Raw genomic sequence first — 18121 nt, 5'->3', positions numbered from 1 at the left:
AACACATGCATATGAATCATTCATCGATTTCATTAATTTCCACCAAATACTGGAAGCTTTATGTTCAAGATACCATTTCCTTCATTCATCTTCGTTCATGTGTAAATTCACTTAGATATCACCAACACTCGTGTTTCTCTATCCTGCAGAAACAAGTAATGTGATTCTGTTCCAATTTCGATCGTAAATTCAACACGAATATAAGAAACAAATTCAATCGCACACGCCTCACTTACACTCATGTTTCCCTGTGAATCTAACTCGAGCTCTAGATACCAATTGTTCACTACGCCAAAATTGATATTTTTTATCGCTTAATTTAAATGAACTTTTAACGAAAGTGCTATTAAAAAGGAGACAAACAGATTTATAATAGCACTTAATGATCGGGCGCTATTATAGAATGCTGACAATATATTTTTGATAGCACTTTGTGGAAAAATTCTATTATTAAACTTAATTAAGATAGCGCTTTCTTTAAAACGCTATTACTAAACTTTATTAAGATAGCGCTTTCTTTAAAGCGCTTTTAATATTGTTCACTAAAATAGCGCCCTTTGTAAAACGCTACTAGGGTTCAATCCAAAGGAGTTACCTAGCCTGACATCTATTAAGGAGCTTAGGATTTCTAGCAGTGGATTAAAAGTCAAATACCATAGGAATGGGACCATAAGTCAAAACGGTATAGATATTGTAACTCATAAGCCATTGTCTGAGGTTGAGAATAATGGAGAGGAGAATTCGAAGAGTCAAGAGAAAGCGTCGAATGAACTGAACCTTTTGAAATAGGAGAGTTCTAAATCAGATGCGGGTTCTAGCTATGAGCAGAGAACATCGTCTTCAATTTCACCGAAAGATTACGCACTAGAAATGGAAGGCTCTTGCAACAAAAAGTTCTTAATTGACAGGTTCATGAGTTCGAACACTCAGAATTTGGATTTGATGTGGAATTATCCGATTCAAACGAGTTACGCGATAATTCTCTCAATATTCCTCTGTGATAGCAATACTATGTTTCTTCCTAATTCCTATTGGTGCAACAATTCTATATCGAAGATGAAAAGTGATAGCAATACATTAAACTTGCAAAACAAAAATTTTTCTTGGGGAGGATTGATGGAAAATCATCATCGTTATATAGTAGAAGCTAAGTGGGATAATAATAATACTAATAATCATCATACAACACACAACTTTGAAAACACAAGTCGTTAGACAAATCCAGAAGAAATCGCACAAGAATAAAACCGTCCTTTCGCACAAATCAAAGAAATCAGACCAATAAAACATCCCTATGTTTCTAAATTTCCGATTCAAACAGAACCAAACATGATTGAAGGTGAAAAAAGCTCAAAATAAAGAAGAATTCATAACCTACCTTCGAAGATTCAGACGAAGACTTCAACTCCGGTACGGTCTCTGGTAACTTGATCCTCCTTTTGGTGGTGTGTGCGACTGGGTTTGACGATTGGAAAGAGTGTTTGACAGCGTGAATAGGGTTTGACGATTGGAAAGAGTCTTTGACGGCGTGAATAGGGTTCGATGGCTCGGCAGAAAATTGAAATCGACGTGAGAGAAGAGTTTGAAGATAAGGTTTTTGGAGCAATATGAAAAGTTTGGAGATAAGGTTTTTGGAGGCAACATGAAAATTTCCCCCAATGTTATGCGCCAAAATGAAAAAAAGTGCCCTTTTTAATTTATTTTATTTTATTAGTTGCGTTGCATAGAAAAGTGCTATTTAAATAAAACTATTTTTTTTACAAAAATAAAGTTGAAGTATTAGTAGCGTTTCATAGAAAAGCGCTATTTATTGAAAACTATTTAAAAAAAAAGGTTGAAGAACTTTAGTAGCGTTTTACAAAGGGCGCTATTTTAGTGAAGAATATTAAAAGCGCTTTAAAGAAAGCACTATCTTAATAAAGTTTAGTAATAGCGTTTTAAAGAAAGCGCTATCTTAATTAAGTTTAATAATAGCATTTCTCTACAAAGTGCTATCAACAATATATTGTCAGCATTCTATAATAGCGCCCGATCATAAAGTGCTATTATAAATCTGTTTGTCTCCTTTTTAATAGCACTTTCGTTAAAAGTGCTATTAAATTAAGCAATACAAAATATCAATTTTGGCGTAGTAAACAATATCAAGAAAATAAATAGTCAATCCTTATAGAAAAAAATTAAAATTTTGAATTAATATGTTTCAACAATGTGTTACTTATGTAATATGTTTGACATTTGTATATGTCAGACAACGACACGACGCCGACACACATAATTATGTTAAATTTAAATCATTCTCTCAATAGTATCGACGTGCTAGTGTCTTGTATTTTTCATATGCATTTGTGCTTCATAGATCATAGCGTATATACCAATGAAATTTAATATAGGAAGCAAGATATTAACGGATATTAACAAGACCATTCCACAAATAATGAACCTATCATTTTTTAAAACAAGTAAAAACACATAGGAATCATACATATAAACAACTTTCTATAAAATCAATAAAAATTACCAATAGTCAACTAAATCAAGTAAAGAAACGCTGCTATAACAAATCCTATCACAAAGTTGATGTCAAACATGATTAGAAACAACATTATCAAACAAATGCTAACTTGAAAGAAAATAAAAAAGAAACACATAGGAGCAAAATTAAAACTAAATGTAGAATGCAAATTTTACCTCTTAAATGTAATTAATGAAGGAGAGTTTTGAAGCAAGAAGTCAAATATTCCATCAGGTATGGATGAAGATGTTGCTTTAAATATTTCTTGTTTCTTTTCTAATTTTAGTAGCTTCAAGTTACATAAGGAAGGGAATTAAGTCTATTATAAATCTGAAACTAAGGGCAAAGTTTGGCCAATGAATCATGATTAGCATTATCAAAGCATATGTTCTTTTAAAAATTTTAGAAATAAATTGATATATTCATAAACTAGCTAACTAAAACTTTTTCCTTTTATTTTCATTCTTTTTCTTTTCGATTTGTCAAATTACAAATCTATTTTTTTTTTATCATGATCACCATTTCCTACTTGCTTTTCTTCTTTTTCAAAACATTTCATTCTCCCCAGTTTTATCATTTTTGTAAACCCTTGAAAATTTAATTCTCTTCTATCCTTAAGTTATGGTATGAATGTTGTTCTTCTTTTAAATTTGGCTAACGATTGTAACTTCCGAAAAACAAAAAAAAGTCAAAGTTTAGGTCCAAATGGGTTATCAACCAATAACACCTCAGAAGTTAAGCATTTTAGTCTAGTAGTTTTTTCCTAAATAAGAAAATAATACATTGTTCATATCCACGACATCATTATACATTAACTAATAGTAAGAATTATGAAAAATTATGATGGTTAGAATGCATGTCTACTCTCATTTATATATGTAAAATGTGAGCTATGCATTCATTTCACTTGGTTTAGGCTTACGATTTTCACAAAAAAATAATAAAATCAAACTTTAAACAAGAAACTAATTTATGATCATTCTATTAATATAAAGATAATAACAATATTAATCATGAATAAAGGATTTAAAAGATTTAATTTTTTATTATTCCATCATTCTTGATTGTCAATAACCTAATCTTGTGATTCATGTGGATTTGATTTTTCAATCATTTGAACCATTCGTCGACAAACAAACTGAACAAACATACACAAAACATTTAAATTTTGTAAACAAGTATGCATGCAAATTATTGAAAAATTTTAAAATATCATAGGTGTTTTGAAGTGTAGGCTCAATTTCAATCTCCTTTGTATTCTACCCCTGTAGAGAATCATAACATGTCCTAAACTCATAAAAAATAAGGCTGGTTTTGCAGAGATCCTTGCTAAGCTAAGAAATTCTCATTATGCGAGTTTGTAGCATAAAATTGAAAATTCGCTTAGCGCATAACATAACTAGCCTTGCAAGTTTCTCGCAACTTTTATCTTTACCTGCTATACTTGTTCATATTCAATACACATTCATAGAAATCATACATACATTCAACAATATTTACGTTACAACAGATACTTAGATGTTTGGAAACTTGGACATGCTCAAGTACTAAATATAAAATGATCAACATCTCCAAATTACTCCTGTCGATACCATTATTAGTAAAATAAATAAAACACACATAAATTGATGAAAAACTGATAATATTAAAAAACAAAACAATAAAACAAAGTAAATAAAGATTCACATTGATGATGGTCAAGTTATGGCAGCAGTCTAGTCATCATCGTATTCTTCACCATTTTCTCGCAATCTTCCTTCTATTCATCTCCACTTTCTTCCTATTTTTCTTTAGCCTCGGCATTACCTCCACCCTCCTCATGCCCAAATTTTTAGATGAAATGGTATGTTCTTATGCTACATTTGGAAATAGCAAGGCCATGGATACAACCCATACTCAAACTTTTAGAAATAAAACTAGATGGAATTCAACATAGAAATTAAACAAATAAGGAGAGAAAGATTTCCATGTATAATACCAAAACCAATGTTTGAGTACATAATGGAAATAATAATAGATAAAGTTGAGAACCACCGTAGCTTATCAATTTCATGAATATGTGAGAGAAATATTTCAACCATTCCAAATTTAGCCATGTGAAGTATTTCACCGATATGACATGGTTTATTAACACTATCGAAATTTCAATCTAAATAATTGCATGTTTTAATTGTCTAAATAAATTAAACATAAAACATCAATTACATAAAATACATATTAACAAGTTATTGATTTATTAATATGAATTATATGTTAATTGATGTTTTGAGGTGTAATTTAATTAGAAAGGCAATTAAGAGGTATATTTGTTTAATTAGCAGTGGAGAAGTTGTAAATGATCAATGTCATACAAGTGAAATATTTTACACGATTTCATTTGGTGTGGTGGGAATATTTCTCTACCAAATTCCTGAAGTTGATAAATTATGGTAGTTCTCAACATTAACGGCTACTATGTCCTTCACATATTCAACAACTGATATTGATCTAAGATAGAGAGAGTCTCTATCTTATGATTATAGTTTACCGTAACTTTATTTTCACAATAAAATTCTATAACAAGTGCTCATGATAGTAAAACACCGGCAGCAAATGGATTTTCATTAATTTAGTCAATTCATTCTTTTTGTCTAATTGTTAATCTCTCGTATCCAATTGTTATCCTATGTTGAGTTGAGATAATCTAAAATGGTATAAGGACTTATATTATTGTTTGAGAAATGTCGAGAAAAATAATATTAAATTGTGATTGATTAATAAAGTAAGAAATTTATATACTCTCAATTAAATCTAAAGAATATATCCCATATAGTGTCATTGTTTACTTGATTAAAATGTAGAACACAAGAAATACAGTTAAAGGAGAAAATCTAAAGAGAGAGGCGACATACTTTTTGATCACTTTAATGTCTTTGGCAACATATTCCGAAGGATTGACATGTCTCGTAATCTTTAAATCTCTAGTTGACGCTTGTTTCTTCAACATATTTTTATAGTCTCCTCCACTCTCTTTTTCAACTCTTTCAATGGTCCTAAAATTTTTCCATAGCAGAACCATGCCAAAGTCTCCATCAAAATATAGTAAACCACAAATTGTCATTTTTGGAGTCTTTTTTTTAGATAGGAATAAAATCATAATTTACCCACTAGCCACCAATAATAAACACAACAATAAGTTGTCCACAGAACCTTAAATATCTCAAATTCAACTAATTCACGGAAGAAATCAAAATTTTAAATTCAAATTCAATTCAAAATTCAACTAATTTATTTTAATATAATTAACTATAAACACAATGTGAGTATTATAATATTCAAAATAGTAATTCTTATTCATCCCTTTCATATAATTTAATTAACAAAAATGAATCTAGAAGGAGAATGTCATTACAAAAGCTTATTTTGTTTTTTCAAACATGTTTTAATGAAAAAATAATGAAACCATGTTAATAAACAAGAACTCAATTCATATGTCAAGCAAAACCAAAATCAACGTACCCAAATGGCCAAAACAAGTTCATAAACATTTTTAAAATAGTTTTAGAATAGTAACATAAACATTCAAAGATATAAACATATTATATATAACATCAAAGGAGATAACAAGGTTGAAAATATACCATTGAATTGATAACAAGGTTATTTTCACATCTATAATCACATCCAGCGATTCAAGCTTCTGCAAATGTATTATGTACAAGTTATAAATTATAATCTTTGGAATCCAATTACATCATCATTCAATAGAAGCCTCTGCAACCGATTGAATCATCATTATACGTGAATAAAAAGTGAATGTTAGAGATTAGATTGAATATCCAAGTGTGCAATCGATGTATTTTGGAATTCAAGCTTTCAATGTTCTTATAGTGATGGTCCTAATGAACGAATTAAGTAATTAACTTTGGTTGGGAGAGAAGCTCGGGTTTCTTGTGGGCGAGAGCGAGTTGGACAACATATTCTCGTGGAACGAGTTTCAAGGAGTGTAGGAATAACAATTAATATTAATATTTAATAATAATAATAATTTACTATAAAAAAATTAATTTTAATTCATGTCTCTCATTGAATGACAGTATAAAAATACTTTACACTGTCAGTGCATTTTCTTTTTTTCTTTTTTTAAAGAGTAAATAAGTTTATATAAATAAGAAAAAAGTTATTTTATTTAGTAAAATTGTGTTTTGTTTTCTTGAATAAATTTTTGTTTTTTGTTTTAATCAAGAGATATGATTATAAACAAAGTTCTCAAAACAAGATTACAACTAAGCGGACAAAGCCGCGGGCGGAAAATTGCCCACCAATTGAAACTTAACTTAAGTAAAACAACGGGTTTTTGTCAAACTCGTAAAAGTTACAATTGGCGTGAGAAATATTCCCAATAAACGACCATCTCCAAATCAAGGCTTTCACCCCCAAACCACATCCCGGGAATTCCACACAAAATTCTTGAAAATAATGTCATTCCTAAACAACACAAAATTCTTGAAAATAAAAGTATGAAGAATTTTTCGATATGGTGGAAGGATATTCTAGCCCTTGACAGTGCTGTTCCGGAGAATTTGTTCGCGCAAAATTGTAAAATTATCTTGGGAAATGGCTTTGAGACGTCGTTTTGGAATGCGTGGTGGACGAACGAAGGAATTCTAAAAAGTCCGTTTCCATCTCTGTTTTCTTGTTCTTTATTACGGGTTGTTTCAGTCGCAGCAATGGGAGGGTGGACGAGTAATGGCTGGAAATGGTCTGACTTTGGAATCCCGCAGAGTGTTATAGAGGAGAGGCGTCTGCAGATCCCGTTATCAAACATGACAAGCTTGCTGAACAACTATAGTCCGAAGGATGAAGCCACTGGCCTTCGTGTTTCAGCTGCTCAGCTTTCGGATCCTCTCTGTTTCGTCACCGGCAGTATCACGTCTGAGCTTGGGACAGCCGCTGCTGACTCAACAGACGCTGCTGACTCCGTCTCTTGGATGCTGGAAAGCACTGGTACGTACTCGGTAGCTAGCTGTTATCGCTTGTTAAGTACTAAATACATTCCTATGGGTCCTGTGGATAAATATGAAAAAGCTACTAAGCTTATATGGAAGATGCAAGTCCCTATGAAGGTTAAGGCTTTTGTTTGGAGGAGTTTTTTTAATAGGCTTCCCACCCGAGTGGCGCTTCAGATCCGTGGTCTTAATTCTTCGACCTGCTGCTGTTTTTGTGGTGAATGTGATGAATCAATCGAGCATCTTTTTTTGGACTGTGTCGTAGCTTCTTTGGTGTGGAAGGATATGGCGGATTGGATCGGATGGAAGGTGGACAAGTGTTCTAGCATTAAGGAAAGCTTCATGAGATGGCATGGGTATTCCAAATTCAAAAGAGTGAGGAAAAGAAAAGAAGGGGTTTTGTGGATGGCCACTTGTTGGAATATCTGGATGGTTAGGAACGGCATCGTGTTCAGAAACGATAAGTGGAATGTCGACGATATAGTTTGGAACGCTAAGATTACGGCATGGAAATGGTTGGCCATAGGAAAAATTAGCCTTCCCAAATGTGACTTTTATAATTTTAGCAAAGATCCTTTGCTTTTCTTTTCATAAGTTGTAATTGGAGGTTAATTTCTTCTCGGGGCGTTTCGTTTGTCGCCCCTTTTGCTTTTTTGTAAGTTCGGTTGAGAACTTGGGTTCTCCTTCATTAATGAATTGCTTGCTTACAAAAAAAAAACAAACTCCAAAGGATTGACAACAACACACACCCCGCCTTCCCTCTTTTCACTTTCTTGCCACTACAATACACATGCCATTTCCAAAAACTCTCCTTTAAATCATCCGCTCTATAATTCGACAATTCTATCCACCTAGCAATTTGCATTCAAACCTCATCCGAAATCTGACATAATGGGATTAAAAAATATTAACATCTTTATTTTTTATATAAAATAAGTCAAAGTAAAAAAAATTAAAATTATAAATTAATAACTCTATTATGACTAATATAAGGAGTTTTCTATATTAAATTCCTAAAACCAAAAAAGAAAAATAGTGGTGCTTGTGTGGGGGGTGTGCCACCTGAACTTGAAATCAGGCTTGAAGGTCGCGAGAGAGCATAGCGTACCGCCATAATAGAATTAACAAAAAAAAAATAATTACTTTAAATATCTTGTTGAATACCTTTTTTTTACAAAGTGTAAATTAAATTTACTACTTTAAATATCTTGTTGAATATCTTTTTCACACCTCTGAAGCAACTTATAAACGTAGAGGAATAGAATTTTTTAGCATTCTGTCAACAATATAATTCATTCGTCTTCATCAGAAGTGTCTTCTAAAATATCGATGGAAAAATATCCTAAAGCATCTTCTCACTCTTCTTGAAACAATATAAATGAAGACAGGTTAAATTGTTTACCAATTTGTATTCTTCTTCACATACTCTCATTTTTTAATGCCAAAGAAGCCATTCATACTTGCATTCTTTCCACACTATGAAGAAATCTCTAGAAGCCTCTTCCAACTCTTTCATCAAGCTCTTCACACTTGACGCGATGCCTCAGCCTCACCACACGCTCTTAATCTTCACTCTCCCATTTCCATGAAGTGTCGTCTATTTGAAAGGATTTTAAATTATGTTGTTGCGCACAATGTCCAACAAATAGAAATCCATGTCCAGTGTAATTATTCAAGTCTTTCCATCTTGCTTTTTATCACGCCACACCTTTCAAGAATTTCTAAAAATATTATTTCCCAATCCTATGTGTTTTCAAGCATTAAGCAGTTTGCATCTAAGGTATGTCACTTTTTTAGGCAGAGCAGATCCTTTTTCAGCATTTCCAAAGTTGATTACTTTGGAGATTTCTCATTTTAGAATTCAGGGTGAACAAAATATTTGCATATCAAGTAGCACCCATCTCAACTTAACAATACAATCATATTCTTACCAGGGCAATATCAAACTATCTACTCCAAATCTTTGTACTTCTTTTGCCAATTCTGAGAACCTACATAAAATTTAAACCTGATGTTAATATATTTTTTCACTAATTTATGATTGATCTCACCGGATCAAGAGGATCGTCAGGGTCTGCAAAATGTTGGATTCATGTGAACTGAGGGGCGTGTATCTACAATGTACTTTGATGTCAAAGTGGAAAGAGAGAGCAATTAGAGTGCAAGTACAAGGTAAGATTGAGAATGAATGAAGTTACCAGACCCTCTAGTGAAAGAGGGTGTTTATAATACCCTCCAGTGCTAGGCCAATATCTCTATCTTGGACTAGATGCCCGGGCCCAAAATGGAGACTGCCACAATCATACGTGTGTACTGGAGACCAGCACCAGATATCCATTATGGGTCAATCACTCCGAATTTTAAGGGGAGACGCGGTCTTTTAAGGATGGTGGGAATTTCGCTTTATTCGGAGGGTTGTAAGTGAATGAATCCTACGAGGAGGAGGGTCCTCAGACTGAAGGGGTAGGCAGAGATGCTCGCAGGGAGCGCCTGGTTAACTATATGCCTATTGTTCCGCTTGGTCTGTAGCCCTACTCGAGGAGCTCGTGGACTTGTCAGGTTGAACAAAGAGTGGTGCGTGCCCGGTGTATGGACAAGTTGACGCCACTGATGATGACGAACTAGATTGGGCATTTCCCTTGAAATAGGCTGAAGTTGGGCCTCTTGCTGTGTCTAGGCCATGCATCGGCCCAATCCAAAACAATGATAATGATAAATAAACTAAAATTATCATTTTCTTATATTTATTTATATCATTAATTTCATAAAAATAATGATCTCATCCATATTTGTTTTATCAAAAAGAAAAGTTCCAGATTAAGTTGTGGGGGTTAGGGGCTCTTACCAATCTTAATATTTTTTCTTGTTATCAAGTACAAAAGTACAGTATATTATAGATAGGCTTAAATAGTGTTTTCGTCCCTGTAAGTTAGCGTGTTTTTGAATTTAGTTCCTGTATTTTTTTTTTGGTCCAAGTCCCCATATGTCCATTTCTTGTTCATTTTGGTCCCTGACGTCTAACTTCCGTTAAAAAAATGCTTACATGGCAAACGGAAATGACGTGGCAATTTTGGTCCCTGACGTCCAACTTGCGTTAAAAAAATGCTTACCACGTGGCAATTTTGGTCCCTGACGTCCAACTTGCGTTAAAAAAATGCTTACATGGCAAACGGAAATGACATTTTTTAAAAATGGTCCCAATGGGTTTTGAACCCATGACATTTACCTTATAAACATCAAAGGCTTCCCACTCAGCCACTCCTATTACTTGTATTATATTTGCAATTCATTTGTATACATTAAATAATAATATATTTTAATTAATACCAATTTTTGAAATAGATTTTATTTTATTTTGAGTTTTGGTATTAATTTTTATTTTGTTCTAATAAATAATATTTTACAATAATAAATAACTGTAAATATTTTACATAATATTTTCGTATTATTTCCACTATGCAATGTTTCAAATATTTAGTATTTACTAGTCTTCAATTTAAAAAATTAACAAATAAAATATTTAGTAAATTAAAAAATTGGATACGATGAACCTACAAACTTCCATAGTTATACTTGAGTACCTGCCCATTTCCCATGGTAGGGGAAACATCAGCAGAAGGGGTGAGATATCAAACATTATAAAGGAAAGTATGATAATACATATAGCAAAGATAAAATCATACACAATTCACCACTTCTCAATATAAGCAATTTCCATCACAACAATAATGTTAACTATCAACTATAACAATGTATTCAATTTTACAAGTATGTCATTCAAGCACATAATAACATATACTTCATAATCACAACGTAAATTAATACAACTATCAACAATGGCAAAACATGGTTCATATATTCCACATATATACATATATCATTAATATATATATATATATATATATATATATATATATATATATATATATTTGCATTCTCATCATATACGTTTCATTTACATATATCACCAAAATCATGTATCAAACATCACCAAATTTAATTATCACATCTCATGCACACATAACAATTACCTAATCACATATTTACATATATTCAAACATCACATAACTCCAATGTAACTCAATGCAAGACATGTGACTCTATGCATGTGGTACCCAATATGGACCCAAAGTTCCACCGCTTCCGATTCATATAGAATCTAGCCACGCTTCAGATCCGGATAAGACCAAAGCCACCAAATGTAAACATATAGTTTACCGCTTTCCGATTCACTCTAGAATCCAAGCCACGCTTGTGTTTCAAAGCAATTCCACCTATGTTTCAAGGCACACTATGATATGAATGTATGTACAATCTCACAAATATATGCAATTAAGATCATCTCTACCATCTTAACTTTCCACATATCACAATAATTCAACTCTATGAATTATTCACCAACTGTACACAACATTCACAACACACACACATCTTTCACATATGAGAGGCCAATTAATCAATTACGATTCACACAATCCAATTAACACTAGTAATCATACTATCTCATGTTAATTCTCATTTTTGTCAATTATACATGAACACACATTTTCAACATCAAGCAATTAATCATTAGAATTAATGCTAACTAACTAACCATAAAGAATCAATATCAAAACAACATCATTGGCATGACAATATATATTTCTCAACATACATATTCAAGCCAAAACACAATTACAAACAATTTCTCAAAATACCGTAATTTACCGATAAACCGAATAATTGGTCCAAGTCCAAGTATATTCCAATCACATAGACTTATTGGAATCAATTCAAGTAATAATTTAACTATCCAATTAATAATTAAACTATATTAATTTCAATTCAACTATTATATTTCTATTCCATTATTTTCCAATTGTATAACAAAACCCGTTATTTCACTATCAATGGTTTACTCACAACAAACATAACAATCTAATACACATAGATTATCAATTCCACACAACTTATCACATTTATATCATCACATTCCAACAAATCATCAAATACCCAAAAATGCAACATAGAAGAATATGGATATCAAAGTATAGAATTAAACCCACTATAACATACTATCATACAACCCTTTAGCATGAAAGAACCCCACTAGGAGACACACCTAAAAACCAGTTCGGGAATCAGCTTATCAGACGAACTTAAAATCCTCAAAATCAAAATCGCTCCGGTCAGAACTTACCTCTATGGGTCAGGAACGTTGTGTCCAAGTACCACAACGATCCAACGGTTGGATTGAGAGATACGTCCGTTTTGCTAAGGTGACTCAATGCTGAAACTTGCTGCGAAAATGAGGTTTCATCTAGCTTTTCTCTTCCACCATTGTTCTCTTCCCTTTTGCCTCTTTTCTCTTCTTCCTATCTTTTCCCCCAAATGAAAATAGTAACCTCTAAAACCCTAACCTTCTCTTACTATCTCACTTATGTCAATTGGGCTTAACCCATCAATCCATCCATTATGTTTCTATCACTTAGGCCCATTAGTTATATCTCTCTAATAACTCAATTAAGTCAAACAACACAAACACTCACATAATTAAATACTTAAATAATTATTATATCACATAATAACTAAATAAATAAGTTATTATTAAAAACACCAAACAATATAATTACTAATATAATTAATAAAAATATTAATAAAAATCGGGATGTTACATATCTCACAACAGAACCCCCAATAACATAGAATGAAACAAACATAATAAAGAAACCTATAGAGTACTATAGATACGTTGGGTGCTAATACCTTCCCTTCGTATAACCAACCCTCTTACCCAGAATCTCTCCCCCACTTTTGCATTGCTTTTAGATTTGTGCTTTGCATTTTTTATAAGGTTATTGCAACTTTTTTTTCTTTTCCTATTTTGGAAACATTAAAAAGTTTGGTCGTGACAAAAACAAAAGAAAAATCATTCCTTGAGCACTCGAGCCCAAAGAAGGCATCAGGTGTTTCATCCCGAAAAGACCTCGATTTTTCCCCACGACAATATAGAATCTTCAAAAGAAGCTTGGAAGATTCTTGAAAAATCTTTTGGAGGTGCAGAAAAGGTGAAAGAGGTGAGGTTACAAACTCACAAGAGAACATATGAATTGCTTCAGATGGAAGATAACGAAAGCATAACTGATTTCTTCACTAGGGTTATGAAACTAGTGAATCAAATCAAGATATGTGGAGAAGTATTAACAACAAGAGCTGTTGTCTCGAAGATTTTGAGATCTTTGGCCCGGAAGTTCGACCACATCGTGGTAGCCATAGAAGAGTCGAAGGACTTGTCAAAGTTGACAAAAGAAGAGCTTCAAGCGACGCTTGAATCTCATGAACAAAGAATGGCTGAAAGAGCTGTAGGAAAGTTGAAGAGCGATGTGGCTTTGCAGGCTCAGTCAGCAAATGAAAGAAAAGGTAAAGGAAGTTGGACTGGAAATAAAGGTAGAGGTGGCTACAACAATTCGACTGGTCGAAATCAGCAAGAAGGAAATTGGTCGAATCAGAAAAAATTCTCATATCAAGGCAACCAAAGAGATGGTGCTGCAGGTAGAGGAAGAGGTGGTGGTCGAAAGCCTGACAAGAGTCACATTCAATGTTTCAACTGTCAGAAGTATGGTCATTATTCAACAGTTTCATCCCTCTATGCACAACAAGGATCAAAACAGAATTGATTCACGAAAGTAGTGAACACTCAATTAAACTCAAAATGAATAAACAAATGACGCACCATAAAAATTAGATAATAATTTCGCAAAACAAATTATTAATGATGCGCTTACAAACTCTTATTATTGGATTTTACATGAACTCAAAAAACTAACTACATAAAGGAAATAAAACGTCAATTCTTATAATCTTATAGAAAACTACTTTAAAAACTTTATAGCTTATACATATGAAGGAATGTATGAGAGACGTTTGATAAATGTTAATGCCAACGTTAGCTGAGAAATAAGAAAAAGAAAGTCCCACATAATATATAATACGAGATATGTGTATCGTATCAACATTATGATTTTGAATACTATAGTTTGGTTGTACCTTTGTAGTGATAAGTTTTTGATAGGCTTTTTGCAAGACGTGAGACTTTAGTCGCAATATTACTACAACTTCTCCTCCACCAAACAACCTTATACCTTAAAAAGACATTGTTATTAGGTATAAAGAATTATCACACGGCCAAGATCCCTAGACTATAGTCTAAATTGAGGTCAACAGTTAAATGCTAGGTGAATATTAATACTCTAAGCCGCCAAAAAATATTGTTACATAGTTCTATTGTTGGCTGATTTCTTATTTCTTAGTTCCTGCAAGGAAAATCTGTATCACACATCTGAAATCTTATTTCTACTGTATCAACTTTCAAGTTTCGGCGATGTTCCTATCAGGATATAGATCGAAGAAAAATCTAAAATCATATTATGGCTAAAGTTTAATGTCGTCATTTATATATAACTATTGGTGATATAAATGACGTCACCATTAAGACGTCATTGAGTATTACCCTAGGGAACGTTATAGAGCCAGGGGTACAAGCAAGAATCTACCCTATTAAAGCAACAAATCTCCATACTATTCAAGAGTGATTGTTGGATCACATAACAAATTACCTCAGGCCACTTGACAAGATGGAAGGTTAAATAAATGCCAGAGGAGGAGACACTCTAAAAGAATCCTTATAAAGATTATCAACATAAATCAATACCGAAAACACTCATAAAATACTTAAACATTCCTTTCGTGTTATACCGAATAACTAACATTGGCATCACAGTGTCTTTCGTGTTATAAAAAAAACATTAAAAAATTATAGAAAACACACGTATATTCAACAACAATGATCTCCAAACAAATACTCAGATTATTGAAAACTTCGGCATGCTCATTTACTAAATACAAATTGATAAATATCTCCAATTTCCTTTTATTTACGGCATTATAAGTAAAATACATAAAACACACAGAAATTATTAAAAAACTAAAAAGATTAAACTTGGAAACAAATAAACAATGTAAATAGAGATTCACATTGACACTGGTCAAGTTATGGAAGCGATGTAGTCATCATGCTCTCTTCTTCACCATTTTTCATCATATTCTTCTTCACATTCATATCCACTTCCTTCCTCTTCTTGTCCCTTTTTTCTCTATAGCCTCATCATTACCTCCACTCGCCTCATCCCCTAATTTTTTGATAAAATGCTATGTCCATATGGTACTTTTGACAATAACAAGGCCATGGGTTCAACCCCTACTCAAACTTTTAGAAATAAAACTAGATAGAATTCAGCAAAGAGAATAAATAAATAAGAAGAGAAATGATCTTCATGTCTCATACCAAAACCACAGGTTAAGTACATAAAGGACATAATAGCAGAAAAAAATTAAGAACTACCGTAACTTATCAATTTCAAGAATATGTGAGAGAAATATTTCAACAACACCAATTGTACTCATGTAAAGTATTTCACTGATATGTCATGCATCACTGGCTTTCCATCAATTTTGTATGTAAACAATTACATTATTTAATTGTCTTTGTAATTAAATCAAACATAAAACATCAATAACATAAACCTCATACTAACCACTCTTTAAATTTTCTATTAAAATTTACTTTATTACTTAATTATACTCTCATTTTACTTACGGAAGCAAAAATAGTCTATTTAATGGCAACATCAAAGCGACTAATATATTTAAAACAACCATAATAACCTTCACTTTAGAGCTACCAAATATTCTTTGACAACATTAATGTAAAGTGTAACTTTAGTTATTATTAAGATAACAAATGAACAGGATATGAGTATTTAAATATGTAACAAATAAAAAGAAAGATCATTTATGTATCAACAATCCATTCAAATTGGGCTAAAACTCATAGATTGACAACATAACCTAGGAAGGCGAAAGCATATCCCATCCCAATAAAAAAAAATCATATAAACTGATTTTATTTTCATTAGGATGGGCAATGCTTTCATCAGCATGGGCTATGTTGTCAATGTTATGGGTTATCCCCCAACTTAAATAGACGGTTGACCCATAAAGTATCATTCTATTTTCAATTATTACTTATTATACTTCCCATATTCTCTTCATGAACTGCTATAGTGAGAAACACAATTAAATTAATGTTGTCAGAACAACTTGGAGCTTTAAGTTAAAGTTCTTAAATTTTTTAAATATGTTAATCATTTCAGTGCGGCCATTTAATCAATTATAATTTTTATAAGAAAATAGTACTCTCAACTCCTCATAAAAACTCAACATATTCTCAATGCCCAACAATAACAAGAATTGCAATAAATTTCCTACAAATTATTTACTTGTTACAAAACAATCAAATAAAACTTTAAGCACAGAGAAATAAAATCACAATTTACCCATTAGTCAATATATAATAAACACAGCAATAAGTTGTCCACAAAACCTTAAATAACTAAAATTCAGCTCATTAACTAAAGTTCAACTCAAAAGTGAAGTGATTTATTTTAATTTAATTAATTATAAACACAATGTGAGAATTATAATATTCAAAAGATGAAACTAGTTGGAGAATGTCATTACAAAAGATGAAACAAAACGAATTTCAGCATGAGAGCTAAAACATTAAGTGGAATTAGAATATATAATATAAAAAATCATAAATAAAAAATAAAACCACTTTTTTTTTTTAATAAGCCATGATATGCATATATATATAAACTGGGAAAATTACACACAGAACTCAAGAGAGCATAATCAACTAACAAATCACCCTACAAATAAAACCACTTTTAAAATCGTTCAATGTTGGGGCTCAAATTATCTACTTCTAAACTAACAGAATCGACAACTCATATCAAATAGTAATAATCATTATAGTTCCAACATATCCAAATCTATTTGCACTGACATTGTAAGATCACGTTATAGATATTTTGTCATTCACTAGTTTGAAGGAACATCTAGAAAACAAAAGTGATATTACATCTATCACAATATTGAACTATGGAGTTAAAGATTTAATAGAGAGGTTTCGAAGAAAACATAAGTAAACAATTTTATCCTTTTAACAAAAATACAATAAACTTATTTTGGTTTCTCCTGTGAAAATTGTTTAACTGTTAAGAATATAATATTTATTTACATACTTTAATGATAAAATAATGAAAACGTTGAATTTGATAGCATGGATATACAGAAACATTAAAAGATATAAACATGTTATATATCATATCAAAGAGGGATAACAAGGTTGAAAATATACCATTGAATTGAGTTCTCTAAACTCACATCCAGCAATTCAAGCCTCTGCAAATGTATCGCCGGATGGAATCATCATTATAATTGATGTATCTAGTAAATAAAATGTGATTGAGAGAAATTAGATTCAATATCCAATTGTACAATTAATGTATTTTGGAATTCAAGCTTTCACTGTTCTTATAGTGATGGACTTAATTAACTGATTGAGTAATTAACTTTGGTTGAGAGAGAAGCTAGGGTTTCTTGTGGGCGAGAATGACATGGACAACATTTTCTCGTGAAGGAACGAGTTTCAAGGAGTGTATGAAGAACAATTAATATTAATATTTAATAATAATAAGAATAATTTATTCTAAAAAAAATTTATAAGAAAAACTTTTTC

At 31.8% G+C, this 18121-nt stretch overlaps 1 protein-coding gene and 1 long non-coding RNA gene across 3 annotated transcripts; one reads left to right on the top strand and one right to left on the bottom strand.

Annotated features, from left to right (window-relative positions):
* Nucleotides 1-4242: 4242 nt before the first annotated feature.
* On the bottom strand, nucleotides 4243-6329 carry LOC131636062 (uncharacterized). Of its 2 annotated transcripts, none has more exons than XR_009293950.1 (3): nucleotides 6133-6329; nucleotides 5404-5578; nucleotides 4243-4368 (listed from the first exon to the last, which is right to left on the bottom strand). It is a non-coding gene; the product is annotated as an uncharacterized LOC131636062 (long non-coding RNA). The 2 variants fall into 2 exon arrangements; XR_009293949.1 differs by having other exon boundaries at nucleotides 5404-5544.
* Nucleotides 6330-7011: 682 nt separating this feature from the next.
* Nucleotides 7012-8094, top strand: LOC131636057 (uncharacterized). Its single transcript, XM_058906700.1, has one exon. It carries the CDS (start codon nucleotides 7012-7014, stop codon nucleotides 8092-8094), a length of 1083 nt encoding a protein of 360 aa, XP_058762683.1.
* The last annotated feature ends 10027 nt before the right edge of the window (nucleotides 8095-18121 follow it).

Source organism: Vicia villosa, unplaced genomic scaffold (assembly GCF_029867415.1).
Source record: "Vicia villosa cultivar HV-30 ecotype Madison, WI unplaced genomic scaffold, Vvil1.0 ctg.001623F_1_1, whole genome shotgun sequence".
NCBI lineage: Eukaryota > Viridiplantae > Streptophyta > Magnoliopsida > Fabales > Fabaceae > Vicia > Vicia villosa.
Note: the sequence above shows the minus strand (reverse complement) of the source record. Positions and strands in the feature narration are given on the sequence as shown.

Coding starts and splice junctions, on each gene's coding strand:
- LOC131636057 (XM_058906700.1), top strand. CDS start 7,012: ATGAAGAATTTTTCGATATGGTGGAAGGATATTCTAGCCCTTGACAGT.